At 48.6% G+C, this 18,715-nt stretch overlaps 2 protein-coding genes across 3 annotated transcripts; both read right to left on the bottom strand.

Moving 5' to 3' along the window:
* Positions 1-264: 264 nt before the first annotated feature.
* Positions 265-4,210, bottom strand: FCER1G (Fc fragment of IgE receptor Ig). The gene is made up of 5 exons (XM_023214313.1): positions 4,054-4,210; positions 1,425-1,516; positions 1,225-1,260; positions 780-800; positions 265-634 (listed from the first exon to the last, which is right to left on the bottom strand). Exons 1-5 carry the CDS (start codon positions 4,100-4,102, stop codon positions 572-574), a joined length of 261 nt encoding a protein of 86 aa, XP_023070081.1. The 5' UTR covers positions 4,103-4,210; the 3' UTR covers positions 265-571.
* A 512-nt stretch (positions 4,211-4,722) lies between these two features.
* On the bottom strand, positions 4,723-17,923 carry NDUFS2 (NADH:ubiquinone oxidoreductase core subunit S2). 2 transcript variants are annotated; one of them, XM_023214311.3, is made up of 15 exons: positions 17,694-17,923; positions 17,156-17,489; positions 16,133-16,239; positions 12,807-12,997; positions 10,113-10,233; positions 9,831-9,943; positions 9,497-9,571; positions 9,256-9,333; positions 9,028-9,113; positions 8,710-8,829; positions 6,660-6,789; positions 5,655-5,750; positions 5,394-5,477; positions 5,203-5,260; positions 4,723-4,964 (listed from the first exon to the last, which is right to left on the bottom strand). In XM_023214311.3, the coding sequence occupies exons 2-15, from the start codon at positions 17,248-17,250 to the stop codon at positions 4,927-4,929; spliced, it is 1,392 nt and encodes a 463-aa protein (XP_023070079.1). In that variant the 5' UTR covers positions 17,251-17,489; positions 17,694-17,923; the 3' UTR covers positions 4,723-4,926. The 2 variants fall into 2 exon arrangements, with proteins under 2 accessions (XP_023070079.1, XP_023070080.1); XM_023214312.2 differs by lacking the exon at positions 17,694-17,923 and having other exon boundaries at positions 16,133-16,260; positions 17,156-17,296.
* Positions 17,924-18,715: the final 792 nt, after the last annotated feature.

Here is an 18,715-nt window from a genome sequence, read left to right as displayed (position 1 = left end):
ATCAAACACAGAAGGCCATGCTGATACAGAAGTCATTTCTTATGTTTCCAAATATGCCTAGACTCCTAACACACTAGTACCTGCTCCAGCTCCATCCTCAGAGCACCTGGAGGTCAAAGGTTTTATCCCTCCCCCAGCCATAGTCAACATTTACCCCTCAGTCAGCAAAATAGCCCTGAAGTCCTTTAGACTATGAGTTCTGGAAGTGAAAAACTGTATCTGGTGCTTAGTAGAGACTGAATAAATATATGATAAATGAATGAATGGAGTCCAGTCCATGGCAGTTTTATTGGGGGTTCTCCCTTCCCATATTTTAGCTGGAGTTGGGGATGGGGAAGAGAAGAAGGGTGGGACAAGAGAGTGAGACTAGAATATAAACATCCGTGAATAGCATCTGAGCATTAGTCTTTAACGGGGAGGAAGAATCACTGGTGTATATTAATTTAGGGCACAGGATCATTATAGGGGTAGGACCAGCTGATGTTATTGGCATGCAGGCATATGTGATGCCAACCATGAGGGCTGGAAGAACCAGAAGCCGAAGAAGAATTTGACCGCATCTATTCTAAAGCTACTGTGGTGGTTTCTCATGCTTCAGAGTCTCATAAGTTTCCTGGTTCCTGGTGCTCAGGCCCTGGAGGTGGGAGTCAAAGGGTGATCAGGAGCTGGAGCCCATCAGAGGCCCCTCCCACCTCCACAGGCCCCGCCCCTTCCAAAGATCGCTCAAAATCCCACCCTCTTCTGCTGACTTCCCAGGTAGGGGAGGCAGGCACACTTACCGTGTAAACACCATCTGATTTCTGCAGAGACAAAAGAAGCAAAGCATTAGAGACCCACGCCTTCTCCAGGGTCCCTCAGCATCTGCCCCACCCAGGGAGGCATGGGGCGTGGGCGGCCAGCCACCATGTGAGAGGGCACTCACATGGATGCTCTGGACCATGGATGCCTATTTGCCCACATGGCTACAAGCACACATATACACCCGACATACCACATCCAAGTCTCTCACATATTCTTTGTCACTCTATGCTTGATTCTTCCCTGTCACCTGTCGAATATTTTACTTCTGGCTTGGCTAGGTAAGGTGGGAGGAAGGCCTCTGAGGTGTATGCAGGTCAGCACCTGAGAGGCATGCCCTCCCAGAGGCCCGGAATCCCAGGCTGGAGCCCCAGAAGGGCTGAAGCTCTGAAAAGTTGTTGACACCAGGTGTGGGAGGGTTCATACCTCATAGCTGGCTATAGCTGCCTTTCGCACTTGGATCTGGAATGAGGGAAAGGTTATCAGAAAAGGGGAAGTTAGTGGCCCATGCCCCTTCCCTGCACACTTTGTCGGGGAGCCCCTTTTATTCCTTCTCTTCGAATCCTTGCTGCTGCCCCCCTCCCACTTCCCCTTCCAGCCCCTTACCCCACCCTGCCCAGCGCTACCTTCAGTCGACAGTAGAGGAGGGTGAGGACAATTCCATACAGAAAGAGGATGGCATCCAGGATATAGCAGAGCTGAGGCTCTCCCAGGGCCGCTGAGGGGATAGAGGGTGCCCGTGGGGTCAGGGGCATCAGGGAGGAACTCGTACTCAGAGGAGAGAAGGGAAGGGGCTCTGGGAGGTAGGACAAAGCCTGGAGGGGAGCCGTCTAAGGGAACGTCTAAGGGAAGAAATTCTGTTTCTCTCTGGCCTCCCACTGCCCTTACCTTCCCCTCTTCTCCCCCACCGTAAGGTCAGGCTAGGATAGGAAGTGTGAGGGTTCTATTGAGATGGGACTTATGTGGACTAATAATTGAGGCCTTCCCCCTCAGCCCCCAACCTTTTCTTTGTAGCATTGTGGGTTTTTCAGGCACCATTGAGCGATTTATCCACCTCAAGGGACCCATCTGAGTCCACCCGACTGAAACAAAAACCTCAGCCGAGAGGGGTAGTGGGAGGGAGAGGCAGTGGCAAATTTCAGTGAAGAAACCACAGAAGTGTCTCTACTAAGTCCTGTGACCTGTGGCTGAGGGCTGGACAGGAAGGATGTGAGCTGGGGAAGGGAGAGAAGGCAATTACTCTGTCATTGGTCATCTCCTAGCCTCAGCCTTGCTGCTTTCTGTCCCGCCACAAGACACTTAAATATGTAAAAAAAAAAAAAAAAAAAAGTGTCTGTTTTTCCCAGACCGTACAGATACCTTTGGCTCTGAACACAAGGCTAGGGGAATGACCACAGCTATATGGATACCAGCTCCTGTTACTCTGCCCTATTACTCACTCTCTGGGCCTCTGAGGGGGAAGTTTTGTGCAATTTAAAAAAATCAAATCAAGTTTGGGTGCCAGAGACTGCTCTCACCCCCTATCAGAAGACTAGTAGGGAACATGTGACTAATGCCGGTCAATTACTGACATGGGTCAAGTACTTTTTATTCTGCAACACTCTTTCACACACATGATATTGCACAAATCTTAAAACTACCCTGTGAGGGAAACATCATCATTGCCATTTTATGGGTGACGAAACCAAGGCTCGGAAAAGCTAAGTAACTCACTCAGAGCCACAGAGTTAAGCGACAGAGCTGGAACTCAAATGCAGGTTTTCTGCCTCTAAAGCCCATGCTTTCCTTTGGGCCTCAGCGGGCCTCCTCCCTCTTCATCCCACGGCAGCAGACCAGTGGTTAACTTAATACTTGCTCCCACCTTCTCAGCTAGGCTGCTGGAATTCCTCCCCAGTCATTGTCTTTCAATTTCCACAGTTTCCCTGAAGTTTACTGACCTCCTCCTCCCCGACACCCAGCTGCCACCAACACACACACACACCAATCTGGCACACACAACCCAGAGTGAACAAAGAGTGGGAATTCTTAGATAGTGACTGGAGCCGTAGAGCTGCAGAGACCTTCCCATTTCTGCCTCTATTTCTCAGCTCACGCTCAGGTCTCTGGAACTGGGCATCTCATGCTGCCCATCCTCATATCAACTGCTGACTGAATGGAGCATTAGCAATGACCCATAGAAAAAGCAATCCCGTCTGTTTGTCTTGGCTATATCCTTGCCCTACTCCCAAGCACAAGAACAGATCCCTACCTTCCTAAAGGGTTCTCTCTCTCTCTATATATATATATATAAAATCTTTTTTTTTTCTTTTTCTTGAGACGGGGTCTCGCTCTGTCGCCCAGGCTAGAGTGCAATGCTGCAATCTTGGCTCACTGCAACCTCTACCTCCTGGCTTCAAGTGATTCTCCTGCCTCAGCCTTCTGAGTAGCTGGGATTACAGGCGCCAAGAGTGCTTTGTATATTAAACCAGCTAGAGATCAGCTCCCAGCAGATAAGACCAAATGCACCCCATGGGAAACGCTGATCATGGGAAACAAAGCTTTTCACTAGACCCGCCCTTCATGCCATACAACCAGACCCTTCCCCTGCCACTTTCTATCAACCCTGAAAAGAGAAAAGTCAACCAGGCACAGTAGTGCTTTGGGAGGCTGAGGTGGGAGAACTGCTTGAGGCCAGGAGTTCAAGACCTATGTGGCCAACACAGCAAGACCGTCTTTTTAAAATAATAATAATAGCTGAGTGCAGTGGCTCACACCTGTAATCCCTAGCACTTTGGGAGGTCGAGGTGGGTGGATCACTTGAGTCAGGAGTTCAAGACCACCCTGGTCAACATGATGAAACCCGGTTTCTACTAAAAAATACTAAACTTAGCCGGGCGTGGTGGCGGGTGCCTGTAATCCCAGCTACTCGAGAGCCTGAGGCAGGAGAATCGCTTGAACCCAGGAGGTGGAGGTTGCAGTGAGTAGAGATTGCGCCACTGCACTCCAGCCTGGGTGACACAGCAAGACTCTGTCTCCAAAATAATAGTAATAATAATATGAAGAAAAGTCTGGAATGAGGTAAGAAGGCAACAAGAAAGAAGGAACTATAAGTCTGGTGCCCTGGGTCGGGGCTGGATAGGACTAGCCGCAGGGTTTCCCTATGCCCACCTGCCCACTGTCAGTCTTCTTTCATCTGTGTTTGACTTGGCCCTCAGACCCATGCTCTGGATTTCCACCCTGGAGCCAGCTCACGCTATCCTCACCAAACCCTCTTACCTGCTTGTTCAACCAAAAGGAGTAAGAGCAAGACCACTGCTGGAATCATCTTGGGCTGGAGATCGGCCTTCCTGACAGCACTGTGCAGCTGTGCTCAGCAAGCAGTTCCCTGACCACAGAGTCCCCCTCTTCCTGCCACGCCTTCCCCCACGCTTTGGCCCCTTCCCCTTCCTGCGCAAGAGACCGGGCGGCTCCCGGAAGGGCCAACTAAGGGAGTTGGGAGATCTGAGCTCTTAAGCGTCAGCCCTTCAATGACCAACTCCTAACCCATAGAATGAGGAGACTCACACTCAGGAAAGACTGTCTACATCTGCCATTTCCCACTCCACCTGGTTCAGAGATTTATCTGTGCTAAACTGCCCGTCGACATTCCCTCAGACCCCACTATAGCCCTTTCCCTCCCAACTAGAACTTTACCCCAGGTCTTGATTGGAGTGGTTTACCAATTTATGTGGGCACTGAGAAGGTTTGGGCAAGGAGGGAACTAGGGGAAAGAGGAAACGGGGAATAGAGAAGTGGAAAGGACAAGAGTCAGAGAAGGGGGTGGAGATGAGCAGGAAAAATTGCAAAGACCTGACTGAATCTAACAGGAATGGAGGGTTAATGAACAGTCTTAGGTTCACAGTCCAAGTGAAGGACACTAAGATACTGAGAAACACATACCAGAAGTTTAGGCCTAGGGGCCGCAAGACGGCTAATTTATTATAATTTCTCCTTTTTCAGTACATGCACAGAAAGCCTGACAGCCAAGTGTACATGAACATGTACACACATACGCACACACACACACAGACACACAGGCCAATTTCCAGTGAGGGACAGGCTCCACAGAAGAAGCTGATAGGCATGGGGGATCAAACGCTGCTCCCCTGCTCACCGATCTACTTCTCCAAATACAATATCTTGGGTACCTAGGTGAAAGGATGGAGGGAAAAAGTGGTGTTACTTATCTTCCTGTTGTGAGGCAAAACAAACAAACAAACAAAGTGGTGTTACCCAAGATCCAGAACCTGTTACTGTGCTCAAGAGATTGAGGACTCGAGGCCATGCCATGGCCTATGGTGAACAGGAAGTGTTCTCTTTCTATCCCCAGTAGGCGTCCCCAACTCCTTTGTCTAGGACACCTCTACTACACAATAGGCCTCGTACCTATGATGGCAACGACATCTGCCAACATGTGTCCCTTAGACATCTTGTCCAAACCAGCCTAGGGAGATTGAGATGGCAACAATGTTAGGTTAAGACTTGCAAGGTGGGGGGAGAAAGAAGAGTTCAAAAAAAACCTCAACCAAGGTCAGGTTTAATTACATGGAGTTAAAGTTACTGGGATTGATTCTTACCAGATGGGCAAAACCAGGAGCCTTGATCTTGCATCGATAAGGGCGGCTGCTGCCATCAGATACCAGGTATACCCCAAACTCTCCCTGTTCAAGGAAGAAGGTTGGATGTCTCTATTAACAGGAAGAGTGTTTTTCTCTGCCAACAAAACCTCTATGCATCCTCCTGTTTTCTCTCTCATTGATGAATGAGCGTCTTGATAAACACCTAACCTTTAGGTACCTACTCTACATATGGTCTTTTCCTTCCCCTCCTCTCCTCACCTTGGGAGCCTCAATGGCAGTGTATGTGGCTCCTGGAGGAACTTGGTAGCCCTCAGTATACAACTTAAAGTGATGAATCAGTGACTCCATGGAAGTCTGAAGAGAGGAAAAAGGAGCATCAATAAACCAAATCCAAACTCTGTCTCCTAGGCCTTCTCCAGCACAGAAAATAATCTCTACCCTCTGGGAGACTAAAGCCACATGTCAGTCAGTAAGCAGAGAGGATACAGAATAAAACAGGAGAAATATGGAAGATTAAGAATCTCTTATATGGCCATGCGCGGTGACTCACGCTTGTAATCCCAGCACTTTGGGAAGCCAAGGTGGGCAGATCACGAGGTCAGGAGTTCAAGACCAGCCTGGCCAACACAGTGAAACTCCGTCTCTACTAAAAATACGAAAATTAGCTGGGCGTGGTGGTGGGTGCCTGTAATCCCAGCTACTCAGGAGGCTAAGGCAGGAGAATTGCTTGAACCCAGGAGACAGAGGTTGCAGTAAGCTGAGATCACGCCACTGCACTCCAGCCTGGCGAAGAGCGAGACTCCGTCTCAAAAATAATAATAATTTAAAAAATTTTAAAATAATCTCTTACTATACAGTGAATTCTCTATAAAAAGAAAACTGGGTTGGGCGTGGTGGCTCACGCCTGTAATTCCAGCACTTTGGGAGGCCAAGGCAGGTGGATCACCTGAGGTCAAGAGTTCGAGACCACCCTGACCAACATGGTGAAACCCTGTCTCTACTGCATACAAAAAATTAGCTGGGCATAGTGGCACATGCCGGTAATCCCAGCTACTTGGGAGGCTGAGGCAGAAGAATTGCTTGAACCTGGAAGGTGGAGGTTGCAGTGAGCCAAGATTGCACTCCAGTCTGGGCAATAAGAGTAAGACTCTGTCTCAAAAAAAAAAGAAAGAAAACTGAAAGACAGGATTTAATTCAAGGATATTCCTCCCCAGCCACTGGCCCCTTTCCAACACCCCACGCTTTCCCCTCCCTGCAGCCAACCTTCATCTCTGCTCGCTTAGGTGGAGACACTTTGGCATCATCAACCTTGATCTCCCCAGGAGGCATCTTGTTTAGACACTGTGCAATAATTCTCAGGGACTGGCGCATCTCCTCCACTCGGCACAGGTACCTGAAGTAGATGAGACAGAGCAAGAGAAGAACAGTCAGAGGAGCAGGTGTGGGGCTGGGAAGGATGCCCTTTGGCCACCCTCAAAAGGGTTAGGTCAACTCTCCCCACTCTTTTCTCCAAGTACAGCGTCTCTGCTTGGCTTGGCCACCCATATAAACCCTGCAGTCTTTTTTTTTTTTTTTTTTTGAGACAGGGTTTCACAGCTTACTGCAGCCTAGAACTCCTGGGCTCAAGTGATCCTCCCGTCTCAGTCTCCAAAGTAGCCTGGATTACAGGCATGCACCACCACATTCGAGTATTTTTTGTAGAGACGAGGTTTCACCTTGCTGCCCAGGCTGATCTCCAACTCCTGAGCTCAAGTGACTGCCCGCTTTGGTCTCCCAAAGTGCTGGGATTATAGGCATGAGCCACCATGCCCAGCCCCCTGTAGTCTTTTGCTTCTACTCTTGGGTGCTTCCCCAAACCCTCTCCTTATTTTCTCAGAACATGGCCTGTAGTACTTATTTCTTTAATTACCTCCTTAAGCACTTTTTGGACCACAGAATGGGTGAGAGTCAAATGGACAAACAAAAATATACAGCAGCTACCAGGTTCAAAAAATAAAACAAACAGACCAACAAAAAATACACAGTAACAAATCTGACTCAGGGTGAGAAAACAGGAGGAGAATTTGTTTTTGGTTTTGGTTTTGGTTTTTTGTTTTGAGAGTCTCATTCTGTTGCCCAGGCTGGAATGCAGTGGCTCCATCTCAGCTCACTGCATCCTCCACCTCCCAGGGTCAAGCAATTCTCCTGCCTCAGCCTCCCAAGTAGCTGGACTTACAGGCATGCACCACCACACCCGGCTAATTTTTTGTATTTGTAGTAGAGATGGGGTTTTACCATGTTGGCCAGGCTGGTCTTGAATTCCTGACCTCAAGTGATCCACCCACCTTGGCCTCCCAAAGTGCTGGGATTACACGTGTGAGCCACTGCGCCCGGCCCAGGAGGAGAATTTGAAGCTTAGAATCTACTAGAAAGAACACTGGATCAGGAGGATTCTAGTCTCAGCCACTCCTGCAGAATAATCCCAGCTAATCCCTAACTTTTATGCCTCAGCTTTCTCAGTTATAAAATGCAGCCAAAGCTAGCTCCATCTAAGAAAAGGATAATGTAAAGATTTTAAAATGCCATAGGCCGGGTATGGTGGCTCACGCCTGTAATCCCAACACTTTGGGAGGCTGAGGCGGGTGGATCACCCGAGGTCAGGAGCTTGAGACCAGCCTTACCAACATGGAGAAACCCCATCTCTACTAAAAATACAAAAATTAGCTGGGCATGGTGGCGTATGCCTGTAATCCCAGCTACTCAGGAAGCTGAGGCAGGAAAATCACTTGAACTGGGAGGCAGAGGTTGGGGAGAGCCGAGATTGTGCCATTGCACTCCAGCCTGGGCAACAAGAGTGAAACTCCGTCTTTAAGATTCCATATATGTGAAAGTGTTTTGAGAGCAACCTCATCCGACACACACAAGAGCTCCCACAGACACTGAGAAGTAGGGTAAAGAAGGAAGTAGCAGGCCGGGCGCGGTGGCTCAAGCCTGTAATCCCAGCACTTTGGGAGGCCGAGACGGGCGGATCACAAGGTCAGGAGATCGAGACCATCCTGGCTAACACGGTGAAACCCCGTCTCTACTAAAAATACAAAAAACTAGCCGGGCGAGGTGGCGGCGCCTGTAGTCCCAGCTACTCGGGAGGCTGAGGCAGGAGAATGGCGTGAACCCGGGAGGCGGAGCTTGCAGTGAGCTGAGATCCGGCCACAGCACTCCAGCCCGGGCGACAGAGCGAGACTCCGTCTCAAAAAAAAAAAAAGAAGGAAGTAGCAAAGAGAAGAGGCAGGGGAAACTAGCTGGATGATCAGCTGAGAAAGGATTGGGGCCTTACCTATCATAGCAGTCCCCTCGAGAACCAACAGGAACATCAAAGTCAACCTGGTCGTAAACATCATAGGGCTGGGTCTTCCGCAGGTCCCACTGGATGCCTGAGCCCCGAAGCATCACTCCGCTGTGGAGAGCATAATGGGAATAAGGGCCACTCTCCACAAACTAAGTAAGGAGGCTCATTCTTCCTTAGGCTCCCCTGTTGCTCCTTCACATTCAGGGTATGACTAGGAGGATGCCAAGTCTTAAAAGACAAGATATTAGGCTGGAACTCCCCCACTCCCATCCCCACTCCTAAGGAGAGAAGTTGTATTCCCCTCACCTAAAACCATAGTTAAGTGCTTCTTCTGCTGTTACAACCCCAATGTCAATTGTCCGATTTCGCCAGATCCTATTGTTGGTCAGCATCTATTGATCGAGAAAAACTGGTGTGTTAATACTCTTCCTTACACTCTTCAAATATCTCTGTATTTCTTTACAACTGGGGAATAAAACCCCACAAGCCCTTCTTGTTGGGGAAAGAGATTTTTCCCATTGACTCCTAGCTTACCTCCTCCAACTCATCAAGCCGAAGAGAGAAGTTCTTAGAAAACTCATAAATGTCATCCATAAGCCCAAGGGGTAGGTCCTAGAAGCCAAACGGAGGTGCTATTGAATGTGGCATAGCCTCCGCTGAGGGCTAACCCCCCAGGGCTACAGGCTTGGAGTTTCATCATCCAGCACTGCCCTCAAGTGGCCACAGGGAAAATAGGCCTGGGCTGGACGTTTGGGGAAGCCGGGGACCTGCTCACCTGGTGCACTCCTCCTGGCCGGATATAAGCAGCATGCATTCGGGCTCCAGACACTCGCTCGTAGAACTCAAACATCTTGATAGAACATGCTGGGAATCAGTGTCAAAGTCCCAGGCCCCCAGGTCCTATGACGGCCTACACCTCCAACCTTCTGCCTTCTTGTGCCCAACCAACCCCTCATGATACAGTCTCTACCAACATAACCCAAGTTAAACATACCTTCTCCCCTAAATGTTCTCCCATGTTCTCTCTTCTTTTAATCTCCTGTCTCCTTTATACCTTCTCTACTTCCTGCACTTCCTTCCCTATTCCTATCCTTTCCTCCCTCCCTTACCTTCTCCCTTTCTTCAAACAGCCAGAAGAAAGGGGTCATGGCCCCAAGATCCAGGGCATGTGTGGTCACAGCCATGATGTGGTTCAGCAGCCGTGTGATTTCTCCAAACAGCACTGTGAAGACAAGAAGAAGACCGTATATAGAAGCCAAGCACTGAGGCAGACAGAGAGGTCTGGGCAGAGCCTGGGGTCTGAACACTAAGCTTGGGTTCAACGGGGAAGTGGTGGAAAAGGCACTGTGCTATGCTCACAGTGGGCCATGCAAAAAGCCAGGGGGCCATACCTCGGATCCACTGTGCCCGGGGAGGAGGCCGGATGTTTAGCAACTTCTCCACAGCGAGAGAATAGGCCTGTTCATTACACATCATGGACACATAGTCTAGCCGGTCAAAGTATGGAAGGGCCTGGGAAGAGGGAAGAATGTGGGTCACATCTAACAGGCTCAGGAGCCCACAGTCTGGCTGCCTGAAGCCTTGCTCTCAGTGGGCACCAAAAGTTGGTGCTGCATAAGCCTTTCCAGTTTTAGGAGCCCCAATAAGGCAGGTAAAATATTCCCCAAACCAGTAGTATGCTGGTGAATGTTGAAAAACTGGCTCTCCAAAGTGAGGGAGGACTCTGATTTGTTGTGTTTGCCAATTTCCGTGGTAAAACTACTCCCACAATGGCCAATTTTAAGTTACCAATATCATGTAACTGAATGCAGCATTGGGAAGAGTACCACACTATTATACAGTATTTTCACCATACAGACACATTCAAAGCAAATACCTCAAAGGCAGAGCATAGTACAATGTGGTAAAACATTATTGTACAGTGATATATCAAGTAATGAGCTTTGAATATCTAATGTTACCTTTGCTTTTAATATAATGTATTAAATCATAAGTTTATATAAATTAATTTCTAACAATGGCTGTGTTCAACAACTGGCTCACAAAACCCATGAAAATTTCACAACTGCACTCTTGCAAGCCAGTATGAGCTAGCTCCAGGATACTACTGTCAAGAGTCCCCAGCTGGGCACACGGCTCACGCCTGTAATCTACTAAAAATACAAAATTAGCTGGGCGTGGTGGTGCATGCCTGTAATCCCAGCTTCTCGGGAGGCTGAGGCAGGAAATATCACTTGAACCCAGGAAGCAGAGGTTGCAGTGAGCCAAGATTATATCACTGCACTCTAGCCTAGGCAACAAGAGCAAAACTCCATCTCAAAAAATAATAAAAATTAAAAAACTGAGATACTGGCCGGGCGCAGTGGCTCACACCTGTAATCCCAGCACTTTGGGAGGCCAAGGCGGGTGGCTCATGAGGTCAGGAGTTTGAGACCAGCCTGGCCAACATGGTGAAACCCCGTCTCTACTAAAAATACAGAAATTAGCTGGGCGTGGTGGTGGGCACATGTAATCCCAGCTACTTGGGAGGCTGAGGAACCAGAATCGCTTGAACCCGGGAGGTGGAGTTTGCAGTGAGCCGTGATCGCGCTATTGCACTCCAGCCTGGGCAACAAGAGTGAAACTCCGTCTCAAAAACAAACAAACAAACAAAAATTAGCCCGGCATGGTGGTGCGTGCCTGTAATCCCAGCTACTCCGGGGGCTGAAGCAGGAGAACTGCTTAAACTCGGAAGGCAGAGTTTGCAGTGAGCCAGTATCATGCCACTGTGCTCCAGCCTGGGCGACAGAGCAAGACTCCGTTTCAGGGGAAAAAACGAACAAACAAACAAAAAACCTGAGATACTGAAGGAGAAAGGCAATCAGTCTTAAGAATATCTGGGAGGGGTTTTTTTAATCTTTTTTTTTTTTTTTTTTTTTTTGAGACAGAGTCTTGCTCTGTTGCCCAGGCGCTGGAGTGCAGTAGCACGATCCTGGCTCACTGCAACTTCTGCCTCCCGGGTTCAAGTGATTCTCCTTCCCAAGCCTCCCGAGTAGCTGGGATTACAGGCACACACCACCACACCTGGCTAATTTTTGTATTTTTAGTAGAGATGGGGTTTCGCCTTGTTGGCCAGGCTGGTCTCGAACTCCTGACCTCAAGTAATCCACCCTCCTCGGCCTCCCAAAGCACTGGGATTACAGGTGTGAGCCACCACGCCCGACCAGAGTGAGGTATTTGAGGAAGACAGAGCACCAGGTAGAAATGGTCCTTCCTCCAGAATGCCAAAAAGCTAAGTCCTAGCTGTCTGCTGAACCAGCTTCAGCTTCCAGGAAGAGGGTGGAGCTAAGATGCTACTAGTTGGGACAGCCTGTTCTTATTCTGATGTCACTGTGACAAGGGTTAATGCTACAGGGGTTAACCCATAGACTCTGGGACCAGAAACTGTCATCGCTGAGACTCTCTTGGGGAATCACATTCTAGTCACTGTTCACCCCGACAATGGGCTGGATCTAAATCCTAATCCTACCATCCTGTTATCACGACCTTTCTTCATGAAGAAAAAAACTTCAGTTTCCTATTAGAGATCCAACTCCTTCAAATCTGACCCTCATCATTTGGGTCATACAGTTCTCCTAAAAATGGCAAACTCTGTCATAAACCCCCTCTCAGTTGCTCTGACTCATTGAATGTTTTGAAAACAAACATAGACAGCTGGAAGATACAAGAATCAGCTGTTAATCTTAGCAAGTTAACGTCTCTCTTCTCTTTCCCTGCCCCTAGGGACACTGGCTTTGACGCACTAGTCTAACGTAAGAGCAGGGAAACTGAGGCACTCAAGTAATGGCAAAGGGGCCAGCCAAAAAGTCAGCCAGAGAAAAGCTGAGTGTAGCTCCAGCTTCAAAGCACTGCTGCTGAATAAACCAAATCCTGATGACTCAAGCATCCCCTGCCACTTCCCTCCATCCACCCAACCAAGAGTAACCTGAACGGGTTACTCCTCTCAACACCCTCTTCCCCTCAGGTTTTAAGGGGAGCAAACTGGCAAAGCCCCAGGCTAAAGCAGCCCCAGATCCCACCAAAAGGCCCCTGTTCGCCCCCCACACCTGAAGATAGGTCTTGTATTCAATGAGCTTCTCAGTGCCTCGGTGCAGGAGCCCAATGTGAGGATCACACTTCCGCACCATCTCCCCACTCAATTCCATCACTAGTCGCAGGACACCATGCGCTGCTGGGTGTTGGGGTCCAAAGTTCAGGGTCAAGTTCTTCACCATTGTGTCCTTTGGTGGGTCCACATCTGAGAAGTAGGAAATAGTTCAGAGCCAAATGGTTATTCCCTTGGGATCCCCCAAAGACAGCAGGGAGTTAGCCTCTTCCTATAGATCTTCTAACTCACCATTGCATACTTTGTTAATTTCCTAATCTCCACTATAACCAGAAGAGGACCCTTAGATGGGAAAAAGGAAGATCTAAACTTTCTGATGACAGACACCATGAATCTCACTCTGTGTGTCCTAGAATACCTTTCTTTCATGGTTCATAGTCAGTGTGCATAGAATATCTTTTTAATAATAGATAACACTTATATAGCTTTATTATGTGCCAGGCACTACCTTAGACACTTTAATTGATTTAATTCCTACAACTGTTATGAGTAATAGGTACTATCATTATCTCCATTTTATTGGATAAACTGAGGCCATGGAGCTTAAATGACTTTTCCAGGATCACAAAACTAGTAAGTGGCAGAACCAGGATTTTAACCCAACCTGTTTAGCTCCAGGATCCAAACATCTTAACTACTATGATATACTACCCTCCAAATGTATCCAGTGAATGGCCAACCAGTCAGGAAATGTATACCTAATGCTTACTCCCACTAACGAACTTTTACCCTTAAGAAGTTTACTGTTTTTTTTTTTTTTTTTTTTTGAGACAGAGTCTCACGCTGCGCCCAGACTGGAGTGCAGTGGCACCATCTCGGCTTACGTAGCTGGGACCACAGGCGCACGCCACCATGCCCACCTAATCTGAAGCTTACATTTTAATTTGGGAAAGAAGTACATGTGAAAAACTACGAACAGAGGTCAAATTCATAAGTAACCAAGAAAGTGCCTTAGCCATTAAGTTTTTTAAAAAAGGAAAGAACACTGGGAAGATTTCATGTAGGTAGGATCTGAGCTTAAATATAGGAAATGATTTAGATAGCTAGAAGGGAGAAAAGGCATTCCAGGCTATGAAATCAACATGGGCCAAATCTTAGAAACAAGGAAGTAAACATCCGTGGAATTCTTATTGGGACTTTCCAAGAGAGGGACGATAAGTATTGGGACAAAGTAGGGGGCAGTGATTCAATTATCTGTACATATCATTAATAACAATGAACACTTATAGGGGACTTACATGTGCCAGGCACATGTTATCTCATTTAATCCTTAAAATAATGCTATAAATAGGTGCTTTATTCACTGGTAAATTGAGAGTTGAGATTTGAAACCAGAGCCCACCTTATCCACCAAAATTCTTCATCATGGGCTTTGGAGTGTGACAGACACAAAGAGTACAAATCTGCCTGTGTGTCCTTAACTTTTTTTTTTGGAGACAGTCTTGCTCTGTCACCCAGGCTGGAGTGCAATGGCATGATCTCGGCTCACTGCAACCTCCGCCTCCCAGGTTCAAGAGACTCTCCTGCCTCAGCCTCCTGAGTAGCTAGGATTACAGGTGCATGCCACCACGCCCGGCTAATTTCTGTATTTTTAGTAGAGGTGTGGTTTCCCCATGCTGGCCAGGCTGGTCTTGAACTCCTGACCTCAGGTGATCCGCCCACTTCGGCCTCCCAAAGTGCTAAGATTACAGGTGTGAGCTACCACGCCCGGCCTTTAATCAAGTTTTAATCTCCCTAGACCATACTTTCCTCACAACTGGGGTAATACTTTCATAGAGCTGTTGTAAACATTAAACAAAATAATGCATACGAAAATGTTTGGCAAATGGGAAGCACTCAGCTATTGTTACTGTAAGTTTGTAGAAAGTAACTGCAAGTGTCTTTGAAGGTTTTTGAGCAAGAGTATGAATAACATGGTAAAATAATGTTTGGGGAAGATGAAGGTGATGACATTGTATAGGATAGATGGAAAGGGGACAACATCAGTGGCAAAAACTCAGTAAATAGACTCCTAAAATAATCAGGGTCTAATACAAGATAACTCTGAATAAGAATGATGGCAATGAAAATTAAAAAGGAGAGATGACCAGATGTGAGACATTATGAAAGAATCTACATGGTTTGGTAACTTACTGGACATAGACATGGATGGCAAGATAAAACAGCCAAAGATGACTAAAAAGTTTCAATCCTGAGGGATTAGGGGAATGAGGGTGCCAATGATCAAAATCAAAAATCAAAAGGAAGAGCTAGTTTTGATAGGAAAAAAATGGTTTGTAAGCACATAGGTTTCATTTGGGTACCAACGGGAAAACCACCACCTTGTCTGGAGAGGGAGATAATGTAGTGAACCTTACATGTATTGAACATGGGAAAAGCTGGCATTAAGATTTAAATTGGGCTGGGCGCGGTGGCTCAAGCCTGTAATCCCAGCACTTTGGGAGGCCGAGACGGGTGGATCACGAGGTCAGCAGATCGAGATCATCCTGGCTAACACGGTGAAACCCCGTCTCTACTAAAAAATACAAAAAACTAGCTGGGTGAGGTGGTGGGCACCTGTAGTCCCAGCTACTGGGGAGGCTGAGGCAGGAGAATGGCGTGAACACGGGAGGCGGAGCTTGCAGTGAGCTGAGATCCGGCCACTGCACTCCAGCCTGGGCGGCAGAGAGAGACTCCGTCTCAAAAAAAAAAAAAAAAAAAAGATTTAAATAAATTGATAAGGACTTTTGGGTATTTACTGGGACCCATTCTTTATTTTCTTCTGCAACATCCTTCCTTTCCTTCTCTACTTCACAAATACCTGTTATTATCACTATTATGTCTGTTGAATTTCATCGTGAAAGAAACAAACAGGATAGGGGCTAAAACTTGCCTAAGACAGAGAGCTCAAGAGCACTTAGAAATCAGTTGGAGGCCAGGCATGGTGGCTTAAGCCTGTATCTCAGCACTTTGGGAGGCTGAGTTGGGAGGATTACCTGAGGCCAGGAGTTTGAAACCAGCCTGGTCAACATAGCAAGACCCTGTCTCTACAAAAGGAAAACTTTCAAAATTAGCTAGCTGTGGTGGCACAGGCCTGTTGTTAGCTTTCTGGGGAGGCTGAGACAGAAGGTTGCCTTGAGCCCAGAAGTTCAAGACTACAGTGAGCCACTTTCGCACCACTGCACTCCAGCCAGGGAGACAGAGGGAGACCCTGTCTCACAAAAAGAAAAGGAAATCAGCTGGGGGCAGGGATGGGTGTGGGTTGGGACAGCAACTCTGGTCACTCACCATTCCAAGGTGGAGGCTTCCAGTGGGCTGTTTCTTTGCTTGGGTACATAACAGCTCCCCCAAACTGCTGTGCCCATTCCACATCTGGCTGCCACTGCCGAGCACCTCTGGGGAGTTAAAGACAAATCCTAGACAAAGAAAGGGCCTGAACAGTGTGTGGTTCCTGTGTTCCCATTTACTCTCAAGGGGACCCAGGAAGGATGTCCTGGAATTTTTTTTTTTTTTTTTGAGATGGAATTTCGCTCTTGTTGCCCAGACTGGAGTGCAATGGTATGATTTTGGCTCACTGAAACCTCCGCCTCCCGCCTCCCGAGTTCAAGCGATTCTCCTGCTTCAGCCTCCCAAGTAGCTGAGATCACAGGCATGCGCCACCAAGCCCGGCTAATTTTGTATTTTTAGTAGAGATAGGGTTTCTCCATGTTTGTCAGGATGGTCTCGAACTCCCGACCTCAGATGATCTGCCCGCCTAGGCCTCCCAAAGTGCTGGGATTACTGGCGTGAGCCACCGCGCCCGGCCAATGTCCTGGATTTTTTTAATGCCAAGTCACTGATCTGAAGTTAATGTAGCTTCGGCAAAATAAGCTGGAACTCTAAAGGTTCAATTCCTACTAACAAATTATTCCTGGAATAACTTCACCCATCACCCCTGGGCATGCAAGGTTGGGATCCTAGCTTCTTTATATTTTCATCGTATTGATATTATCAACCAGGTGAACATGAACGTGAGAAAAGCGTTTATTCAAGGTCAACGACAGAGACAGCGAGCATTCTGGCTCTTTGGCTGAGTTTTACTCAGGTATGACAGGAGAGGTGCATTCTGATTTCACCTCTGGACTGAACGAACTCTAGACCCTCTCCCCTCCCTCGCCAGAGTGGGCGACACCGCATCTTGTAGCCCAAGAAATCAGGGATGGACAATGGGGTCACAGTCTTGGGTTATTCTTTTCTGGGGGAGTAAAGCGTCCCCAACCTGAGAAACCCTAGACTTGGAGAAAGTGTGTCGAGGGCTGCCCTCGATCTCACCTGCTGGGCTGAATCGGCAGTCGGACTCCAGCCCCAGGCCGCAGCACCTGGGCCGCGATGCCCCGGAGGCCGCACACAGCCCTCAGCGCCGCCATCTTACTCCGGCTGTAGACTGCGGGAAGGAGAACCGGGCGGAAGTGACTCCAGCGCGCCTCCTTGTTGGCTTCTCACCTATTCGCACAGTGAAGCCGCCCTTTTGGAAGCTGGCAGGGTCGTTTACCGTCGACCTGACAACATCCGGGTCCTGTGACTCGGCTTCACTTGCGTTTAGATAACGGTGACAGCCATCATCTTTACTGAGGGCGGTTCCTCCCACAGCTGCTGGCTGGCTTTTCTAGGAGCGAGGAAGGGAAAATTGCCGTTCCTGCGAGGGGCAAATACTTCGTGCTCTCTCGCCGAGCCCGCTTGCGTATCTCGGGAACGCGCAGCGCTTCCTTCCCTACTCCCTTCCGCCTTGGCCGCCCTCCCGCTTTAGTCCTGCTCTCGGATTGTATCTTAGCCCTGCCCTTACAGGGTAGCCCCAGGCTTTGCCGATTACCTTCCCATCACTGAATCCAAAAGATCGGAGTCGGGAAAGCCAGCTAATTTCCAGATGTCCTAAATTGAGATTGGAGAAAGGAGCCTAAGTGGGGCTGGGCGGGTCTGAGAGCTCCCGCCAAACCAAAACAAAAAACAATAGGATTGCCAAGGCCACCGGCATTGGTGGTGAGGAGGGGAGTATCGGGGTGTGTAGGAGCCACCTCATCCCACATGGGGGAATGGAGGTCCTCTGTGGGTGACCCTGACATCCGCCAGGCTTCCCGAACCTACAGAATCATAGACCCAGGAAGCACCCTTAGAGATGCCTCACACCCCACTTCCGTCTTGCGTCAGCCACCTTTCCCTAACGTCTTTCTGACCCTGCTATAGCCCTCCTGGGTAATGGCCAATAGCATGGAAATGTAGTAGCACCAGGAGTCTGATCCCAATTGTGTATGGACAAAGACTTTTCCAGCCTTAGAGGCTAGTTCCTGTTTTCTCCCTCTGCCTCTAAGCTCAACTCCAGCTGGGCCACCCACCCGTAGAGTCTGTACAACTCTCCAACTCTGAGCCTGGAAAGACGCCTTCCCCAGATATCCCCTAGACAGGATCCCTGGGACACAGCCCACCAGCAGCGCAGCAGGGTGAGGCAGACAGACCAGGAAGCAGAGACGGAGGAATTCTTCACTGCAGAGAAAGAGGGGAAAGCCAGACTTCTGGCCTGGGAATTGACCTAATGGGAACTGTACCAAAGGGTGGGGCCAGATCCTTGGCTGTGGGAACTGACCAGGACCTGAGCTAGACAAGGGAACTGCCACAGAGCCAGGGCAGAGGTTTGGTCCCTCTGCTCTCCTCATTCCTTGCTCTTTCCCTGGGCCTTCTTTCTGTCTATTGTTGAAACACAGCAAATGTGGCCATGGTGGTGGGGGATGGGAAGGATTGCATTTATTTGCCTTGATCCAGCTTGGGAGAAGTCAGGATAGACTCTGGGTTGCTTGGCCCTGGGGGCAGCTAGAGCTAGGACCGGCGTGGGGGCTTCTG

This window comes from Piliocolobus tephrosceles, chromosome 1, assembly GCF_002776525.5.
Source record: "Piliocolobus tephrosceles isolate RC106 chromosome 1, ASM277652v3, whole genome shotgun sequence".
NCBI lineage: Eukaryota > Metazoa > Chordata > Mammalia > Primates > Cercopithecidae > Piliocolobus > Piliocolobus tephrosceles.
The sequence above is the reverse complement of the archived record's forward strand: the minus strand, read 5'-3'. Positions and strand labels throughout refer to the sequence as shown.